The sequence below is a fragment of the Mya arenaria genome, chromosome 4 (genome assembly GCF_026914265.1).
Source record: "Mya arenaria isolate MELC-2E11 chromosome 4, ASM2691426v1".
Classification (NCBI taxonomy): domain Eukaryota; kingdom Metazoa; phylum Mollusca; class Bivalvia; order Myida; family Myidae; genus Mya; species Mya arenaria.
In genome coordinates, this window is record NC_069125.1 from 43,135,113 (window position 1) to 43,154,687 (window position 19,575).

The 19,575-nt window shown below is 36.7% G+C and overlaps 1 protein-coding gene across 2 annotated transcripts; it reads left to right on the forward strand.

Annotated features, from left to right (window-relative positions):
• Positions 1-1,279: 1,279 nt before the first annotated feature.
• Positions 1,280-16,908, forward strand: LOC128231745 (PHD finger protein 12-like). Of its 2 annotated transcripts, none has more exons than XM_052944916.1 (15): positions 1,280-1,591; positions 1,950-2,131; positions 2,426-2,501; positions 2,974-3,163; positions 3,435-3,552; positions 3,793-3,925; positions 4,435-4,605; positions 5,102-5,242; positions 5,742-6,429; positions 6,796-6,921; positions 8,204-8,344; positions 9,143-9,238; positions 10,567-10,649; positions 11,273-11,473; positions 14,169-16,908. In XM_052944916.1, exons 1-15 carry the CDS (start codon positions 1,544-1,546, stop codon positions 14,391-14,393), a joined length of 2,619 nt encoding a protein of 872 aa, XP_052800876.1. In that variant the 5' UTR covers positions 1,280-1,543; the 3' UTR covers positions 14,394-16,908. The 2 variants fall into 2 exon arrangements, with proteins under 2 accessions (XP_052800876.1, XP_052800877.1); XM_052944917.1 differs by having other exon boundaries at positions 6,853-6,921.
• The last annotated feature ends 2,667 nt before the right edge of the window (positions 16,909-19,575 follow it).

Here is a 19,575-nt window from a genome sequence, read left to right on the forward strand (position 1 = left end):
ATGAGACATAAGCGTATACGTAAACACTGAATAATAAATACTGCATCGGATCCGAGTTATTGAAAGTATTAATGAGTGTTTCTATTGTCAAGGAAAACGTTCAACAATTAGCGTGTGGTAAAAGCGAATAGCGTTGTATTTATCCGCATGTTAGTTTCAAAATGGTAAAGATCAAACTCCTTGTGACTGTTCCGATATGGGAATTAATATATTATAGACGAAAACAAAGAAAGCGCTCCCTAACACCGTTCAGAGTCGTATTAATAAAGCGTCGGTGAACTATCATATATGTCATTAGAGGGCGTTACTTAATTGGAACGGTACCACTCCATTCCCGAACCAAAGAAACAATAAACTCGAGAAAAAAATTCAACGGCTTTTATGTTTTCCTCCGAGAAAATTCGACAGCGGGTACACGGCTCGACCCTGGTATCCGCCACTGTATCATTTCATCTAGACAACATAGAACTAGGCAATACGGTAAGACCCCGTTAGTGTTTCACTGTTTGCTTTACTGTATAACAGCTGCCAATTAGCGCAAAGACAAGAAAAAACTAAACAACTTACAACTAAATAAAAACTGTGTTGGCTCGAATACTTTACTAGCCAACGCGAAGATCTGAGTCCTTCTTAGTCCTTGCATTAGCGAGGCCAAGGAGCACCCCACCCCACCTACCAAATAATATCGACAAACACATTTTTTATATATATATTTCTAAACAAAATAACCTTATACAAAATATATCAACTTAACCACATTAAGAGCCTATTTGGGATTCCTGAGGAAGGTCAGACATCACGCACCGAAATGCAGGCCATAAATTGCACCCCGTCTATAGTCAAATCCTGGACCAGCAAATGCATACAAATTTGATATAATGTGTTCTTAATTACATTGGTAATAACGTGTTTATGCAAGCGTGGATGCGTAATATTATAATAACGTCATGTGTGTTTAGATGCTGTGAGATTAGTTTGTAAATCGGACCGTATGTTCAGTCAGTACATGCATTTTCAATCCCAACCTTTTCCATTCATCTACCCCAACGTAATCATCATCTAGCTTTAGATTTTATAAAAACTGATACTTTTAAAGTGAGTGAATAGGTTGGTATAACATTAGTTGTTGTGTCGTATTAAACTGCTCTAGGAAAGTAATAGTTGTTTGTAACCATTAGTTTCTGATGATGATATTGTATATTCGTGAGTTTTATAACTAATTTCCTGAAACTTTTGCGCATGCTCAGTGGCGAAATCCCCGGATGTACGCATGCGCACTTATTGTGTCCGACATTTTGCGCCAAGTTTCCTGGACGAAATATTGTTATGTTGAAAACTGGCTATTATTGCCGATCAGTAGAAGTTGCATTCATGTTACCTTCAAAATTCAAAATTGTTGTTATCTTGCATTCGTGCACTGCTAGGCATTAGCTGATCAGTGTTCGGGCGGTGGAGATATCATATTTTCAATTTCGGAGTTTTGTGTACCCCCAAACAACAAATTTTGTTTGTAGTGAAGATAGTTTCACGCAGATGATATACAATGGCGGCTTGTGAATATGACTTGGATACGTCCGGAGGCCTTATGGATGTATGTTTTCAATTTTGTTTTTGAAATTGTATGTATTTATACAAAGTTGAAGTGAAATCAGTGCAAATTTTTATCCTGTAAATTAACAAAAAAACAACATTAGTTGATTAATTCGGAGTCACCAATTGATCAGCATTCCGAAGTAGTTTTTGCTTAAATCCTCAACAACTTTTGTATAATGCAATAAGCGCTTTGAATCATAGTTAACCGTTGACTATGTGCAAAAATATCCTTAATTAATGTTTTAACTGTTTAACTTGTAACATGTTTACATTCTGACGTGCTCAAAAAATATATGTGTCTTGTCCTTTGCTTTAAAAATACAGATTAATGTCACATTGTCTTGATTTTATTGTAGGAAATCCAAAAGTTGATAGCCCCGCCTGTCAGTGAAGATGCAGCGAGGAAGCAGAGAAGGGGTCCTAAAGAATTCAAGAAACACGGAAAGGCAATCAATCATGATTACTGCGACAGTTGTGAAGAAGGTGGCGATCTGGTTTGCTGTGATCGGTGCCCTGTATCCTATCATCTCCAGTGCCAGTAAGTTCACTGATTTAACTTTAATTCACCACAAATGTTATTTGTTATGACACTCATATCATATTAAGACTGCCCTCAACAATAATCTACTTGGTTGTTTTGACAAAAGAATACATTGAATGCATGTCCTTTGTGTAATATAAGGGGTTATTGTGTGACTATTTAATTTCTATAACAGTTATCAATATTTTTATTGGAAGGGGTCCATGTCATATCTATTTTGATATATATATTTTACTGTATATTACCACTTATCATTGTGATGATATAATAAAAAGAGTTGACCATCTTCAGTGACCCTCCACTAGAAGAGGATGACATACCACCAGGGGAATGGATCTGTCACAGATGTAGAGTTTCTCCAAAGGAGGTACGACTGTAAATGTACAATTGTGGGAATTCAGTGCTTTTCAGTGAACATTGGAAACAGGCCTGCCCTTTTCAATTTGGTGAATAATTTTATTAAATTACAACTGTGTAAGTCTTCAAACTGGGAAATTGAACTCGTAAACGTGTCATGCTCTTAGATTGAGGATAATGGAAGATTGACATACAATTAAACATAAACACAATTTTCAACATCAGCGCAAACAATGATTCCATGATTTTCTATATATGCATCTCGGGGAGCAGAATGTCTGAAAATAGGAACAAATAGCCACTGAAGGTGAATATGCCCGGCGAGTTTGATTGTTCTGATGTTGACTGAGGAAGTTGAATACATTGCCTTCTTTGTGTGCGTCACTTTTGATATTTGTATTTGTAACCTCTGTTTTTGAAGCGTTACCATATTCTGAAATAGCCTTGAACATCCCTAATCGTATCATGCTTTTCCTTCGTAGAAGGATGATGATACATCATCGACCAAAAGTGGTAGCAGCTCCAATGGGGGGAAGAAATACCTTCCCCCTCCAATCCCCATCCCAGTCCTGGCTTTGAACCCACTACATACTCTAGCAGAGGCAGCAAAAGTCCTTAACCCGGTGCAGTTTGAATTGACCAAAGACTTGGCTTGCACGACACAAATTCCAGGTACATTATTGTAAAAAAACATACTATATGTTTGAAATGCAGTTGTAACTCTCATGTTGTCTTTTAATTTCACACCTACATAATTGATAGGTTGATTTTGGGAATTCATTGGAATTGGTATATTTCTAGATAATCCTTGTTGATTTCATTTTTGAAAAAGAGCATCCTAGTTTCCTCCAAAGCAATTACAGTGAGCAAACTTATTATATGATAAACTAAGTCTACCTAGTATCCAATGTATCATCGACTGACCAAAGCTCCTCTCTTTCAGGCTCCTACAAGCGAAAGTGGTGGGGCAGGGACAGAAATATGCCAGTAAAAAAGGCAGCACACGAGTTGGACAATGGGCTTGTACCCCTGCCTGCTAAACTGTGCTTTGTCTGCAACAAGTAGGGACTTCTTATATCTATTGATTGGGTGAATGATTAAAAAAATGTGATAAAAATGGATAGCAATGAAAGTGTACACTTTTTTCTTCTTCTTTAATTTGAAAGCAAATTCTGATAGAATATAGCTCAACACTATCCACTTCTAGTTACTGATAATTGAATAGAAAAAATGCATTTCAGGACATGGTTTTTTATTTTTTTATATTTTTGTTGACACATTAACACATGCTATAATTTCAGGAGTTGTCGTGTTGGTCCCCTGCAGCCATGTGACTACTGCCCATGCTTGTACCACTTGGACTGTCTAAATCCTCCTCTCACCTCTGTACCCACAGACAGATGGATGTGTCCAAACCATGTTGAGATGGCCACAGTAAGTCTGTGTAAAGCCACAAGTCATAGATTTGCAGGAATAAATGTTTTGCTGTGTTTGTTTATTTGTCAAGAATATGGTCAGTAAAGTTTATATTTGCTGTAAAGTTTAATAAAAAAAAATGTTAATTTGATAATTTTTATATTTTCAATGTTGATAATTGTCTATACATTGGCCGATTATTTAGAACATAGTAAAGTTAACAACAGTGGTTAACTTTAAGTCTTTCTTACTCTGGGAATTTCATGAACACACTTGTGATCATCGAGTTTTTTTGAGCTGTGCTTGTTTTATTAAGATTTATCACATCAAAATTTTGACACCTTAAAGTTAGCAAAGATGCCATTATCAACATTGTTAACTATAGGAGTCCTGAACAAACCACCCAATGTTTAGTAAAATTTGATGACAAGTGTTTGCACAATTTTTTGCTTTTGTCAGAAATTGTTTTTTTTTAAATGATCTCATAAATCCATTTCTCATATTATTAACATTTTTACTGCCTACAGGATGACAAGCTGTTGAAATCAACCCTGCTGACAGAGAGAATCAAGCTTTGGGATCACTACAACGACAGAATCAACCAGCACACAGTCAAAATGAATTTTCTCAAAAAAGTTCACAGACGACATCCACCTTTCAGATTAAAACATCGGCATCCTCAAAGGAAAGCTGCCAGTGTATGTTGTTAAGACTGATCAGCTGACTGTTTTATAATAAACCAGACAAGGCAGCTAAAAGAGTTTTAAAAAAATGTCTAGTTATTGAAATGAATTTGTGAAAATGACACTGGTAAAAGTTAAAAATTTAAATGTAAAATAGAAGAAGTAATTAATATTTAATTGATAGTTTCTGAAATTATTCATTTGTTTGTATTGTGATAGGCTTTGTCTACGTGTAAAGACATTTTTTTATTGGCTTTGCTCAGTGGCTGTCTTGTTTTATTCAGCTATAAAAGAAATAAATCTGAAATAATATAGTCTGTAGATGGTAGGATTTAGACAAAGTAAGTAGCTAAAACAAACAATAGTCTATGAAAAATATGACATTGGAAACCCATTTTTGTCAACGATTTAAGAATTTGAAAGCGACTGATCAGAGGAGGGATATTAAATTTCTAGCACTGAGTGTGTCATGCAAAATGAAATCCTGAAAGTTTTTAAAATTCTATTGTAGATCCCATCGGCGATTCAAGAGTTCTACCAGCAGCCGGTGGAGCTGTTGCCCTCCCCTGTCCTCTCTGGTACACAGCCTACAGAGGAGGATAGTGGTCAGCCAGCCCTAGGCTCCGACGCCTCACTGGAGGACCAGGAACAGGTAAGTTTAGTTTATACTAAAAAAAGCGAATGTGAAGCCATCTATAATCTGATATGATTATTAATGAAACACTGTCCAGTATGTTTCCTAGAAAAAAACGAGTGCAAGTGTATCTGTAAAAGGGGCCAAGAGCAAGTGTCCTTGGTTAGATACGCACTCGCAACATCTTTGATGTCAGAGAAGTGGATACCTATATATCACCCCCACTTTCAGCGACACTTGGTCTTACTTTCCAGTCTCAATACTTAATATTAATATTTATATTAGTTTTCAATATTGCTTAAGAACAGCCAGTTAGTTGATAATTAATCTTAACGTATATATTAAGAGAAATGGTTGTTTTGTGAAGACACAGGAGGCACATATATATTTTTTGAATGACCTATTCTACTATTTTGATATAAATGATGCATTATGGCAAGACATATTAGTCATATGCCTGTTGAGATATAAAGGCAATATAGACATAGATAAGTACAGTTTAAACTATGTTTTTCAGTGGTTAAAGTCAGTTGTCAGTCTACAGACCAGTATAGCTCAATTTCTGGCAAAGAAGCAGTTAGAACGGAGTTCAGGGGATGGTTCAAGGGCTTCCGATACCGCCAAAACAGAAAAACCCACAGCGTCTGTTATGCCTGTGCAAAATAGGGACCTTGCAGATCAGAGTGTTTTAGGCTCAGAGCCAGAAAGAAATAAACATAATAGTGGCAGTTCTTGTGATCAAACTATAGGGAATGGACCTGTACCAGGTAGTGATTGTGGGGCTAATAATGGCTGTGACAAGGCCTCAGTGTCATTACTTAACTCAACATGTAGTCCAATGAATGGTGATGTGGAGATGGGCGAGGTGGAAAAAACCAAATCTGACTCAAATTCTTCCACACCTGTGTTATCACCACAGGGCAGTGTAGTGAAAGTGACTTGGCCTAACTCTGGGAGTGATAAACAAACTGTGACAGGTAGCAGCACACAAAGTGGCAACAGAAACATAGTTATTAGTACGGTAAACAAAACAAACAATGTGTATACTCGGGTTGTGCCGGGCAAGTTGGCAGCTCAGACTTCCATACTTTCCCCACGGACGGGGAGTCAGGGGGGTAAAACTGGGAACTCAGTGTTGCGACCTAACCTTACACCAGGCAGCTCTACTACAACTAAAGTGATCACAGTCAGTCAGGCACCAACAGGTATATCTATGTTTATGTCATTATTGAATCAGAAACACTATATTTACCTTCAAGTTATAAAAACCGGTAATACATTTGTTCGTCTAAATTGATGGGTATGTTTTTGGTGAATATGAAGCTATTATTCATGAATGAGCAATTGTGAGCTCCCTTTCACAGTGTTCATACACTTACTATAAAATAAATCATCTTAATTCAAGATTTTTTTATGCCAATTTCATATATTATTCATAATTTTTTTTTTTTAAATATATTTCCCTTGACAGAGTTTTGATACATTGGAGAGTGAGGCCTTGCTTAAATTGTTTAGTTCTTGACTATGAATCCTTTGGCCTGATATATCATTTCTTGAATTTGTATTTCCAGCATCAAAAATTGCAATATCTCAGAGTAAAAGTAATCAGCCATCGAGTCTGACTTCAGGGAACCAGACATCGTCAGCCATCATTTCCCTCAATAACACCCTGCAGCAGTGTCTAGAGGGAACTGCAGGTAGGTTTTCAAACTGTTGTCACTTTTTGTGAATTTCAGGAATTGAAATCAGTTCAGTACTTAAAATCCCATTCCGCTGTTGTTGAAGCAACCAAATTTCCATTTGTTTTCATTATTATTCATATAAATGTAATATAATAATAATCTTTAGGGAAGTGTCCAAAACCTTGATTTATTGATTGATTGACAATATACTTGTACCTGAATACCAATTTATATTAATTTTAAACAGGTTTTCACATGGTGAAACCTGGTTTAAATATTAGAATGGGGAACATCGTTGTTCGGGTGGGCCGGGCGGCGTCAAACTCACCTATGAAACTGAATAACTTTAGTAAGGGTTGACATATCTTAACCAAACTTGGTCTATAGGAAGAGTTTATGGAGATCTTTCATGGGATTGCGTTTGGGGTCCCTAGGGTCAAGGTCACTGCAACTAAAAATAGCAAAACGGTTGAAACTGAATAACTTTCATGGGATTGCTTTTGGGGTCCCTAAGTTCAAGGTCAAGGTGACTGTTACTAAAAATAGAAAAACAGTTGAAACTGAATATCTTTAGTAAGGGTTGATATATCTTGACCAAACTTGGCCCATAGAAAGAGCTTATGGGTACCTTTCATGGGATTGTGATTGGGGTCCCTAGGTTCAAGGTCAAGGTCACTGTTACTAAAAATAGAAAAACGGTTGAAACTCAATAACTTTACTTAGGGATGACATATCTTGACTAAACTTGGTGTACAGGAAGAGTTTATAGATACCTTTGGTGGGACTGCGTTTTGGGAACGTAGGGTCAAGATCAAGGTTACTGTTACTAAAAATAGAAAAACAGTTGAAACTGAATAACTTAAGTTAGGGTTGACATATCTTAACCAAACCAGGTATAAAGGAAGAGTTTATGGATAGCTTTCATGGGATTGCATTTGGGGTCCCTAGATTCAAGGTCAAGGTCACTGTTACTAAACATAGAAAAATGGTTGAAACTGAATGACTTAAGTTAGGGTTGACATATCCTGACACAACTTGGTGTAAAGGAAGAGTTTATGGATACCTTTCAATGGATTACATTTGGGGTCCCTAGGGTGAAGGTCACTGTTACTAAAAATAGAAAAACAGACACAGGCTGAAGTTCTTCTGTCAATCATTAAAAACCTGGTTTCGTCACATTGCGACGTTTCTTGTTTCCAAATTTTATAGTTAGACCAAATTTGTTGAGGATAGGCCAAAAATTGTGAATATTTTCTTGTGTTCAGTACCAGACAAAGCAACATGTTGTTTGTTTCAGACCTGGAGTTAAGTAAGCTGGACGACAAGTTGATACAAATCCTGGCCTGGCAGCGACTCCAGCAGCTTATGCCTGGGAAGCCAGGGGTTGACACCAAAGGCAAAAATGCGGGCTCAATCAATGGGCTTTTAACCAATCCAGGTATTTCGTCCTTTATAAAACTTTTATCTAAATTTTACTTATGATTGAACAAACTCGAATTGTTATACTAATGCTTGGCATGTAAAAATTTAACAAGCTCTTCCATATAAGATCCAAATTTAAAGCAAACAGAAATAGCATTTTACCAGTGGCTTGTTGCATTTTCCACCACAAATGCTCTGTAAAATTTGTGGCTACTGGAAACATGTGTCTTTTCAAATGTTAAAATAAACGGCAAACAAAGTTACAGTAATTATAAGGTATTCGGTAGTTTACAGAGTGATTACTGTAATTTAAAAAAGAAAATTTTATACTGTGGAAAGTCTGGGATTTAAAAAAACTTGTAACAGTGCAGACTAAAAAATACTTGTTTGTTTAGGGTAACATCCTCAAAATAACAAGGTAGGGATTTTTTTCAAATATGTGTAGAACATGCTAAAAAATATTTCCAACGGACTATAAAAATGATTGGGTCGTCATCTATTTCATAGGTAGGGTCGGGTAAACCGACTGAAATGGTTTTTGAGGCCTACAGTCATTGAAAGCAGACTTGGATGACCAAGCCCGTATTCTTATATTATTGCTTGGCATAATATTTTTGAACAAACTCTGCTATATAAAATTCAGAATTTGAGCAAGCCCTTAAGACATTTTACTAGTGCAGGGCTTGCGAGCTTGTGTTAATTTCGACCACTGGGCCTGGGGTCAGGCTACTTGAAACATGTTTTTTTACCCCATAGGTAAACATGGCCCTATAATTATGTTGAATGGTTATTGACTATTTGTCTCTAATTGTAGGTTTGCAGGAGGTTCAGGCGCGGGCAGTACTATGTCCATTGTCGGGGCGAGGAGATGCTATCCCTATGCCCTATAGAACACTCTCCATAGGCACAGGTCAGTTAACGTACCTATTTAAGAGACAAAGTCTAGTTAAAGTTATAGGGCAAGTTAGCATGTTCACTCCAATACCCTTCTTTCAATTATGAATATACAGTTGAACACTGTTAATCCGAAATCGTAGGGACCCAAAAAATTATTTTAGAATAGCGATATTTCGGATTAACCATTTTCAGAAAATGACGGCGTTCGCAAATTAGAGATGACGTGAAACACTAAGTCATGAAAATTGCAATGTTGGTTACACGATACCAATACTATAGTAATACATTCGGTTTGAGTTATCTTTTGTAAACTAAAATGTTTGTTGATTTTTTGTTAAATAAATGACGAGAAATTCAGTATTATACTTCTTTTTTAAAATACAAAAATCATTTAAAAATGACAGCACATGTATGCCTTCCGATAACAGCAGGGATTGTTTGGTAGCAGTTCAAGTGTGTAATGCAGCAATCGTATCTGATGTGATAGACATTTTCGAATGATATTCAGGTTGTGTTAACAAGCAATTATATACACACTACATCACTCAAAAGAATCGCTCATTTTCTGAGTGACATCGATGTTTGTAGCATAAGCATGCTCAATGTCATTCTTTACCGCTAATTGTGCTTCATTGTCACCCCAAGCCGATGCCCTAGGGCATTCAAAGTATGGTGTGGAAATCTATGACATGATTGAGTTTGGAGTAACAATGGATAAAAAGATGTGAAATACCAAATCGTGGCCATAATTTTTACTTCGGAATAGCGATTATTTCAGACTAGCGATCTCGGATTGAAGATTAAAAAATAAACAAAACAAATAAAGAGTAAATTTGGGAGCGAAAAATAATTTTGAAATAGCGATGATTTCGGATAAACGATGTTTGGAGTAGCAGTGTTCAACTGTACTTCACACAGTTTTTCTGGACCATCTCGCAATGAGTTGACATAACTCCCGTTACTCCATATTATACTAAAACCAAATAATAGCCTTTGATTGACCAAATTGACATATTGTGACCAAAATTAGTATATAGGAAGAGTTTATGGAAACCTTTGGGATTGCATTTGGGGTCCCTAGTAGATTCAAGGTCACTATCACTAAAAATAGATAACTGTTTGTTATTGAATAAATTAAGTAAAGGTTGACATATTGTGAGTGACAAACTTGAAATGCTAACGGCTCTTGAGCATTACCTCTTTAGTTTATTTCATTTGGAGCATTTATGAACATGTTTTAGAATGTACCAGTTTGCATTTCTAGGAAAATGTTTTTAGGGTAGGACTGCCATTTGTAAACATTGAAGTAATAAGTAAACAACTGGATAATTTTGTTTCCAGGGGCTGATATGGATGTGTGTTTGGGCCAGTATGGACAGTGCAATTTCATCTCGGCAAAACATGCTTTGATATTCTATGATGAGGTTAGTATGAACAGTATTCTCAATGAGAACAGGCTGCCGACCAAAATGGACGGTTCAAATGGCAATTGGGCCGGTTCAAATCTGGAAAAATGAAATAATTTTAAGTAGAATAAGTAATAGCTGTTCAGTTACTTAACTATTTGAGACAGTTTAACCAAAACTTATTGAGAACCCTGTATCAAATATCATTTGTTTGAATTGAATTGGAGCAAGTAACATTAGTCCAAATAAGAACAAGCCCACAAGTCCTGCCATAGTAAAATGTTTGTGTCATTAATGCTGATCCAATATTTGTCTTCTTGAAAATGTGACATACAGGTTTTTGTATAATTCGCAGAAATTCACCTTTTATGTTTAAAGATAATAGGTTTATGTCTTGAGCAGACAACTGCTTTAGTGGTTGTAGGCATAATGTCTCTGTCAACTTAAATTTTGTGATACATCGCCTCAGTAACAAAATTGCCTACAAAATTGTGCTCCAATTACATTTAAATTTTGTAGTTAAATTACTTTGACCATTATGTGTGCTCCAAACTGTGACAGTTCTGCAGAATTCTGAGACTTAACTGAGTTAAAATTACTTGATAATTCATGTTAATGGTTGCATAATCATCAAATTTCAGACAAGCAAGCACTATGAGCTGTTAAACTACAGTGAACATGGAACAACCGTGGACAATGTCCTGTACTCGTGTGATTTCTCTGACAAGCCGGCCACAACACCCCAGCCCTCTGCGGTGGTAGCGGCAGTAAGACATCTCAACAAGACTCACAAACCCAAGATGAAGGCTGATGAAAGGCTGACCACTTCAAGAGGTTCAGATGTAAGTACTGTGATTCTAAATATGGTAAAAAAAGTATATTTGTTTTCAACTGTTGTCGCCTGAATTATTTCTACCATCTGACAGGTTAAAATGGCACATTAATTTTAATGTAGGCATACGTCTGGTTTCAGAATTGTTTGTCAAAGCAAGATGATCATATCTTATGGCTGTACATATTCCAGTTTAACAGCTTCGTTAATGTGATATGTATTGATTTATTCCATTGATTAAAAATTGTGACTCTTAATGAAGTGTTTTTAGCTCGACTATTCGAAAAATAAGGAGAGCTATACTACTCGCCCAAGCATCGGCGGTGGCGGTGTCACACCTTGGTTAAGGTTTTTTATGCAAACACCTTAAGTCAATATCTCAGTAAATACATCATGTATTGCATTGAAACTTCAGATATGTATTCCCAACTATCTAACCTACTAAATTAATGAAGTGGGATAACACTTTTTTGAATATAATGCAAATTATGGGCCTTGACTTAGAAATTCTGTTTAAGGTTTTGCATGTAAGCACACATAGGTTGATATCTCAGCAACTACATGATGTATTGCATTGAGACTTAATACAATGGTACTCAACCACCCAAAGTACTTAACTAACCAAGTAAGATAACTCTGTTTTGCATTAAATTCAAAATATGGCCCTTTTTTATTCGACATTTCGAGGAATTTGAATACATCATATATTGCATTGAAACTTAATACACAGGCTCCCAAACATTCAACCTTCTTAATTAATCAGGAAAGATAACTCTATCTTTCATATTTTGTCATCTTCGCCCCTTTATTATGCAACTTAGAAATTCTTGTTAAGGTTATGCATGTTAACACACATAGGTTTATATTCCAGCTACTACTTGATGTATTGCATTGAGACTATAAACAAGGGTACTCAGCTACCCAACCTACTTGAATAACCTAGTTAGATAACTGTATTTTGGAAAAAAATAATGGCCCTTTATTATTGGACACGTTAATATCTTGGCAAATACATCATGTATTGCATTGTAATCTAATCTTAATTTTACAGTGATCCATGTTTTGCCAAAACTTTTCAGTCCTTACACTGAAAAGTGGCGTAATAGTCAAGCGCACTTTCTCTGTGACAGCTCTTGTTATGTCTCACCCTCTCTGGGGGAGACATATTGTTTTTGCCCTGTCCGTCAGTCCGGTAGTCCGGTAGTCCGTCAGTCCGTCCGTACGTCACACTTCGTTTCCGATCGATAACTGGAAAACCGCATGACCTAGGATCACCAAACTTGGTAGGGAGGTTGGTCATGAGGTGTAGAAGATCCCTATTGTTTTTGGGGTCACTAGGTCAAAGGTCAAGGTCGCGGCGACCCCCAATGTAAAAAACATTTCCGCTCAATATCTTGACAATGGTTTGACCTAGGTTCACCAAACTTGGTAGGGAGGTTGGTCATGAGGTGTAGAAGATCCCTATTGTTTTTGGGGTCACTAGGTCAAAGGTCAAGGTCGCGGCGACCCCCAATGTAAAAAACATTTCCGCTCAATATCTTGAGAATGGTTTGACCTAGGTTCACCAAACTTGGTAGGGAGGTTGGTCGTGAGGTGTAGAGGATCCCTATTGTTTTTGGGGTCACTAGGTCAAAGGTCAAGGTCGCGGCGACCCCCAATGTAAAAAACATTTCCGCTCAATATCTTGAGAATGGTTTGACCTAGGTTCACCAAACTTGGTAGGGAGGTTGGTCGTGAGGTGTAGAGGATCCCTATTGTTTTTGGGGTCACTAGGTCAAAGGTCAAGGTCGCGGCGACCCCCAATGTAAAAAACATTTCCGCTCAATATCTTGAGAATGGTTTGACCTAGGTTCACCAAACTTGGTAGGGAGGTTGGTCGTGAGGTGTAGAGGATCCCTATTGTTTTTGGGGTCACTAGGTCAAAGGTCAAGGTCGCGGCGACCCCCAATATAAAAAACATTTCTGCTCAAAATCTTGAGAACGGTTTGACCTAGGTTCACCAAACTTGGTAGGGAGGTTGGTCATGAGGTGTAGAAGATCCCTATTGTTTTTGGGGTCACTAGGTCAAAGGTCAAGGTCGCGGCGACCCCCAATGTAAAAAACATTTCCGCTCAATATCTTGAGAATGGTTTGACCTAGGTTCACCAAACTTGGTAGGGAGGTTGATCATGAGGTTTAGAAAACTCCTATATTTTGGGGGGTCACAAGGTCAAAGGTCAACGTCGCTGTGACCTCTAATGTAAAAAAATATTTCCGTGCAATATCAGGAGAATGCTTTGATCTAGGTTCACCAAACTTTGAAGTGAGGTTGGTCATGATGTCTAGTTGATTTTGCAATCAGTTGGTCAAAGGTCAAGGTCACTGACCTTGAGGTGAAGAACCGGTTTCTGCTCAATAACTCAAGAACGTTTACACCCAGGAACTTCATACTTGGTATGCCAGTTAGTCATGACTAGTTGATGGCCCCTATTGATTTTGGGATCCATCATTGATTATTTCTCACCTACGACCACACAATGGGGGAGACATGCGCTTTTTCAAAAAAGCAATCTCTAGTTATTATTTTAAATTAATTGCTTCCCTTTCTTTATTTATAGTAGTATAACTGGTTTAAATAATTCCGTATAGCCATTCACCTCTATTGATAAATGAAACCAAAGCGTAGGGGTATGTTTTGTATAATAAATACCTTTCAACTTGTCCAGATGCGTGTGAGGTGTAACTGTAAGGGAAGCAGCTCAAGTATGATCGGGGGTAGCGGCGCGGGCTGGGAGGGGACGGCTATTCTCCACCATGGCAGCTATATCAAGGTGGGCTGTCTACAGTTTGTGTTCAGCATCGTCGATCACGCCACCACCCAGCCACTTCATGGGATCAAGAGGGAGTCCATGTCATTACTGAAATCTCATCTTAAAGGCGCTCCACCTTAACGTTTATTGTGGGCATATAAGTTTTGTTGTTAACCTAGGAATTACTTGTTAGTTAATTACGTTTTAAAGAATATATTGGTTATTAAATGATTTCTTCTTGTTGAAGGGTCATTCTGATTAAAGACTTGATCTAAAATGACTTTAAAGTGAAATGTTAAAAAATTGTAATGAAATAAATAATACGACCATTTGAACTACTTAACATATTTAATAACTTTCACTGCGTATTTCAATGTTGCAATAACAGATTATTCTTGGTTTCATGATTGTTTGTTACTTCTTTAGGTTTAAAAATATTTTTTACTACTTATTTTGTTTAACGATATTTTTAACGGTTTTAAATCCTGCAATACAAATTTGGTAATAGGTACTCTGGCATTGTAATGATTATAGAGTGTGTATGTAATTGTACAATAGTGCCAATCGTTCAATAGTGCTATTTGCTGATACCATCTGATGTTAAGTGTTGCTGTTTTGTTCCTACTACAAATACTGTTCCCAAATGACCATGTGATCATAGTTTCTGTTTAGGGGTATGACATTAAAAATTATACTCTAGTCATTGTGTGCGGACTATTTTTTATCAGGTAGCGCTTCATTCAGTTTCAAACCCAAAGCTCATTATTCTTCTTGAATGCAGCAAAAAATATTTTGACCATGTAGATTATAACAAGGAAAGAGTTTTAATAGTATGTTTCCAGATATTCTGTGTATTTTTAAGTGCATTTTATGTAGATTAAGGGAAAATGATCTCAATTCTTCATTGATCAAATATCTCATTGTGTCAGCCCCATTTGTAAATTTCATTTATTGCTTCAAATTGCTTGTTACTGAATGAGTCCAGTTGTTTGAGCATTGATAATGTAATGTAAAACTCCCAATTATTAGGGTAAAAAAATGTTTCAAGAAATCAAAGGATAGCTTCGGTGTCATCCAAGTGAATGGTAAACTAAAAAGAAATTCTTTTCGCACACTCTTTATCAGTCTTCTACAAATGATCCAAGCTTGCATATACATAAATTCTTGATAGGATTGATGGTACACGGCTGTTTGATTGTAATAACCCTGTCAGTAGTCTAAGGAACACGTTGGGAAACTGTGCAATTTTGCTGCATGTTAAATGTCCTATGTTAAATGGATTGAACTTATGAGACCCTTGTTAAAGGCATGTTCATGATCTATTCATGATGGTTTTACACCACACATCAGCTTTTAAACATATTGGAGAAACAAGTTATGCAGTTTTATACACAGTTTGTTAAGTTAGTGCATAAACAACCAACACAATGCAACAGCGCATGCCTTTTGGCTTATTTTCTCCCCAGAGGTCGAGGAATTCTCATAGTCTTGGTGTTTTTGTCAGCTTTGTTTCGTAAACATAATCAACATGGCCAGAACAGTTCTAGATATTGAAATGAAACATGGTTAACATGATGCCAGGGCAATATACAGAACCCATAACTGTGGCTTTTAAGAATTAAGCCCCTTTATCCACAGGAAAAAAATGGATGAGCATTTGCGTTTGTTCACAGCGCTTTAGTGGGGAATAGAGAAATAGTTATTACTTCTTGTAGAAGTTGAGAAATTCACCTTCCTTACACATTCAGCTGACCAAGTTCCTCCTGAATATCACTGAGAATGTCTATAGCACTGTTTTACTTTGTTATTCTGTGTGTTAAAATGGGCAAGGTTGTGTGCAGTATTTTATCCACTTTTATCTTTTAAACATATATGAACATTTGATACAGAAATTTGTGATGAATACATGGCCATTTAATTTATGCTTTTAAAAATGTTTTATTGAGCTTCCTTCACATATTTCTTACCAAAGATCAGACAGGAATAACGGCTGTTGAGGAAGTGGTTCATTTGAGTCAGAAGGGCTGATTGGCCTATAAGTGAAAGCGAAAAGGTTGTATCTGCTTCTATATTTAATATAACTTAGAACCTTTTTGTCTTCACTCCGCAGTATGCTTAATGGCCCTTTTTGCCATCAGCTGATGCTACTTGGAAATCATGGTAGAAATAAGTGAAGGAAGTGCTCAGCTATTTATATTACGTTAGTTGATTGTTGCAGTTCACCCATGGCAGAAAGCAGTAGCTGTGTTAGTGGAGCGCTATGTGTAGTTTCATGGTAGCGTAATGTGCTTTTATTCTCTGTCAGTCAGACACACACACACACACACTCACACACACTACTACCAATTACTGGTCGTTTTTATGATATTACCTTAAGTAGGTAGAAATTATCACAATGAATCAGGTACTTTATTTGATTTACCAAACCATGTTTCAATCATGACCAATCACCACAGTATACATGTGTAACAAGTCGAAGATTGCCTCTCAGGTCTTATCATGTGTCCATACCCCTTGTAATCTGTTCGTACCAGTAAAACATTGTATATACCATGATCACTGTTCCTGTCTTGATCCATCAGTGTACATTTGAAAAGAGTGTACATGTGTAGACTACATTTTGTATTGTAGATATTAAATGAATTTATGAGACAAATTTATAACTGTGTTGTGTTTTCATTTTCTCCCTTAGTTTCTAGCGAAACAATTAAAAAATAACCTATTTTTAAAGTTATAGAGTGGTTGATTTAATTGACCTGTCTAAATGATGAAATTACTCCTTTCAACAAAGTTTGTAATGAATCAGTGCCAAATAAATACCGGGGGTATGTGAACGAGACTGGATGGAATTTTTGGTGTGTTCGTCACTTACTTTGAAGCTGTGGTATTTCTCAGTAACAAACTTATGTTAATACGGTCAAATCATGCAATCTTAATGTGAACCCTATAACAGGTGCTTCAAATTGTGTCGAGCCTGCCCACGGGGTGTTCGACAACGCTGTTACAATGGCGATTCCGTCTTAACTGCGTCTGTCCATTTTGACCATTTGTTGTAGGATTTTCAGCTTGACTATTCGAAGAATAAGGAGGGCTTTACTACTCGCCCCAGTGTCGACACCTGGTTAATGTTTAAGGGCAAGTTGGGATTATCACTCTATTATAACTTCAATATCTCTCATTTAATTCACTTAATACTTCACACAGTTAATCAGGGCCATCGTATAATGAGGTTTGATAACTCAATATTATCCTTTATTCAAATTATGGCTCCTTAATACCCTTGATTCAATTCACTTAAAACTTCACACAGTTGTTCAGGGCCACCACATAATGAGGTTAGATAACTCCATATTATCCTTTATACAAGTTATGGCCCCTGATTAAGTACTTCGGTTTAAGTTTTAGGGCAGGTTAAAGTTTTAGGACAAGTTTGGATTTTCACTTATAACTTAAATACCCTTCATTTCACTCACTTAATACTTCACACAATTGTTCAGGGCCATCACATAATGAGGTTTGATAACTCCATATTATCATTTATACAAATTATGCCCCCTGATTGACTATGGAACTTAGGTTAAAGTTTTAGGGCAGGTTGGGATATTTATAAATAACTTCTATAACCTTTATTCAATGGACTTAATACTTTATACAGTTGTTCAGGACCATCGCACAACAAGATTACATAACTCCATATTATCCCTAATCTATGTAATGGCCCCTGAATGACTAAGAAACTTATGTTAAAGTTTGAGGGCAGGTTAAAGTTTTAAGGCAAATTGGGATTTTAATAAAAAAAGGTTCTATACACTTCATTCAATGCAGTTAATAGTTCGCACAATTAATGACGACCATCTTACAATAAGGTCACATAACTCCATTTTAACCCTAAATACAAATTATGGCCCTTGATTGATTTTTTTCTTTTAATTTCTTTAGACAGGAACATTTTTATATTCTTAACCAGGTTTTTATAAAGGAAAAACAATTTATTTAAATAACTTGCGTCATTGTTCTGGCGGGCTGGTGGGAGGGCAGCGTCAAAGTGACCTGATGTATCCATTTTTAGCTTGGTTTGACATAGTGATCAAACTTGGTATATACAAAGATTTTAGAGACCTTGTGTGGGAATGCGTTTGAGGCCCTTATTATCATGGTCAAGGTCAAAGTTACTATTGATAAAAAAATGGTTGGTATTGAATAACTTCTATAATAATTATTAAGGGTCTACATATTGTGACCAAACTTGGTATATAGGAAGAGTTTATAGAGACCTTTCCTGAGATTGTGTTTTGGATCAGAGAGTTATGGTCTAGGTCAAGGTCACTGTTTCTAAAAATAGAAATATGGTAAGTACTGAAAACTTTATGTAAGGGCTGACATAGTGTGACCAAACTTTGTATATAGGTCAATTGTATGCAGAGCTTTCATTTGATTGCCTTTTGGCTCCCTGGGGTCTAGGTCACTGTTACTAAAAATATATTACTGCTTGGTACTGAATCACTTTAGTTATGGTTGACAAACTGTGACCAAACTTGATATGTAGGAAGTTTTTATGGAGGACTTCGATGAGATTGTGTTTGGGACCCATAGGATCAAGGACACTGCTACAAAATATCGAAGAAAGCAGGTGAAACTGAATATCTTCTGCCATCCATTAAACACCCGGTTTTGTCACGCGATTCTTATTCACTTTTTAATGTGATTTGTTCTTACTTTCGACAGGCACATATTCCATCGTTATTATATTCACTTCTAAGCCAAAGCGGCGTCGTCGAGCAGCTCTTGTTAATTAACTTGCCAGTATGAGGTTCTATTTGTGAACGTCCATTCGTCCGGGTTGAACCATGTCTAGGCTGTATATTCAGAATGCATTACAGAATCTTTCAAAAAAGTCTTCATGAAGGTTCACCATGATCCTTGTCCGGACCGCCTCTTAACCAAGCATTACACTATTTCCAAGGAACTTGGCACGAATGCTAATGACGATTTAGGATTAGCTTGCGTGCCAGTAGTAGCTACCTATACTACTCGTGCCGCACACAAGTCCCAGGTCTGTACCTGAACGGTCAAGGTAACACTTACAGGTCAAATGTCAACAGGAGTACTGTTGATAGGACTGGTAGAGACTGAACCTTGTCCGGCTGCCATGCATTATAGGATTTAAAAAAAACAACAAAATTGTATCAAATGCTCTTTTCAACGGACTCACCATGTCACCATTTATGAAATCATGATGAGTCTTTGTAAAATACTAATATTTCAAATTAAATACTAAGCCAGTTTAGCAAGCGCATACATCAGGTATTGTTTCGTTTGGAGC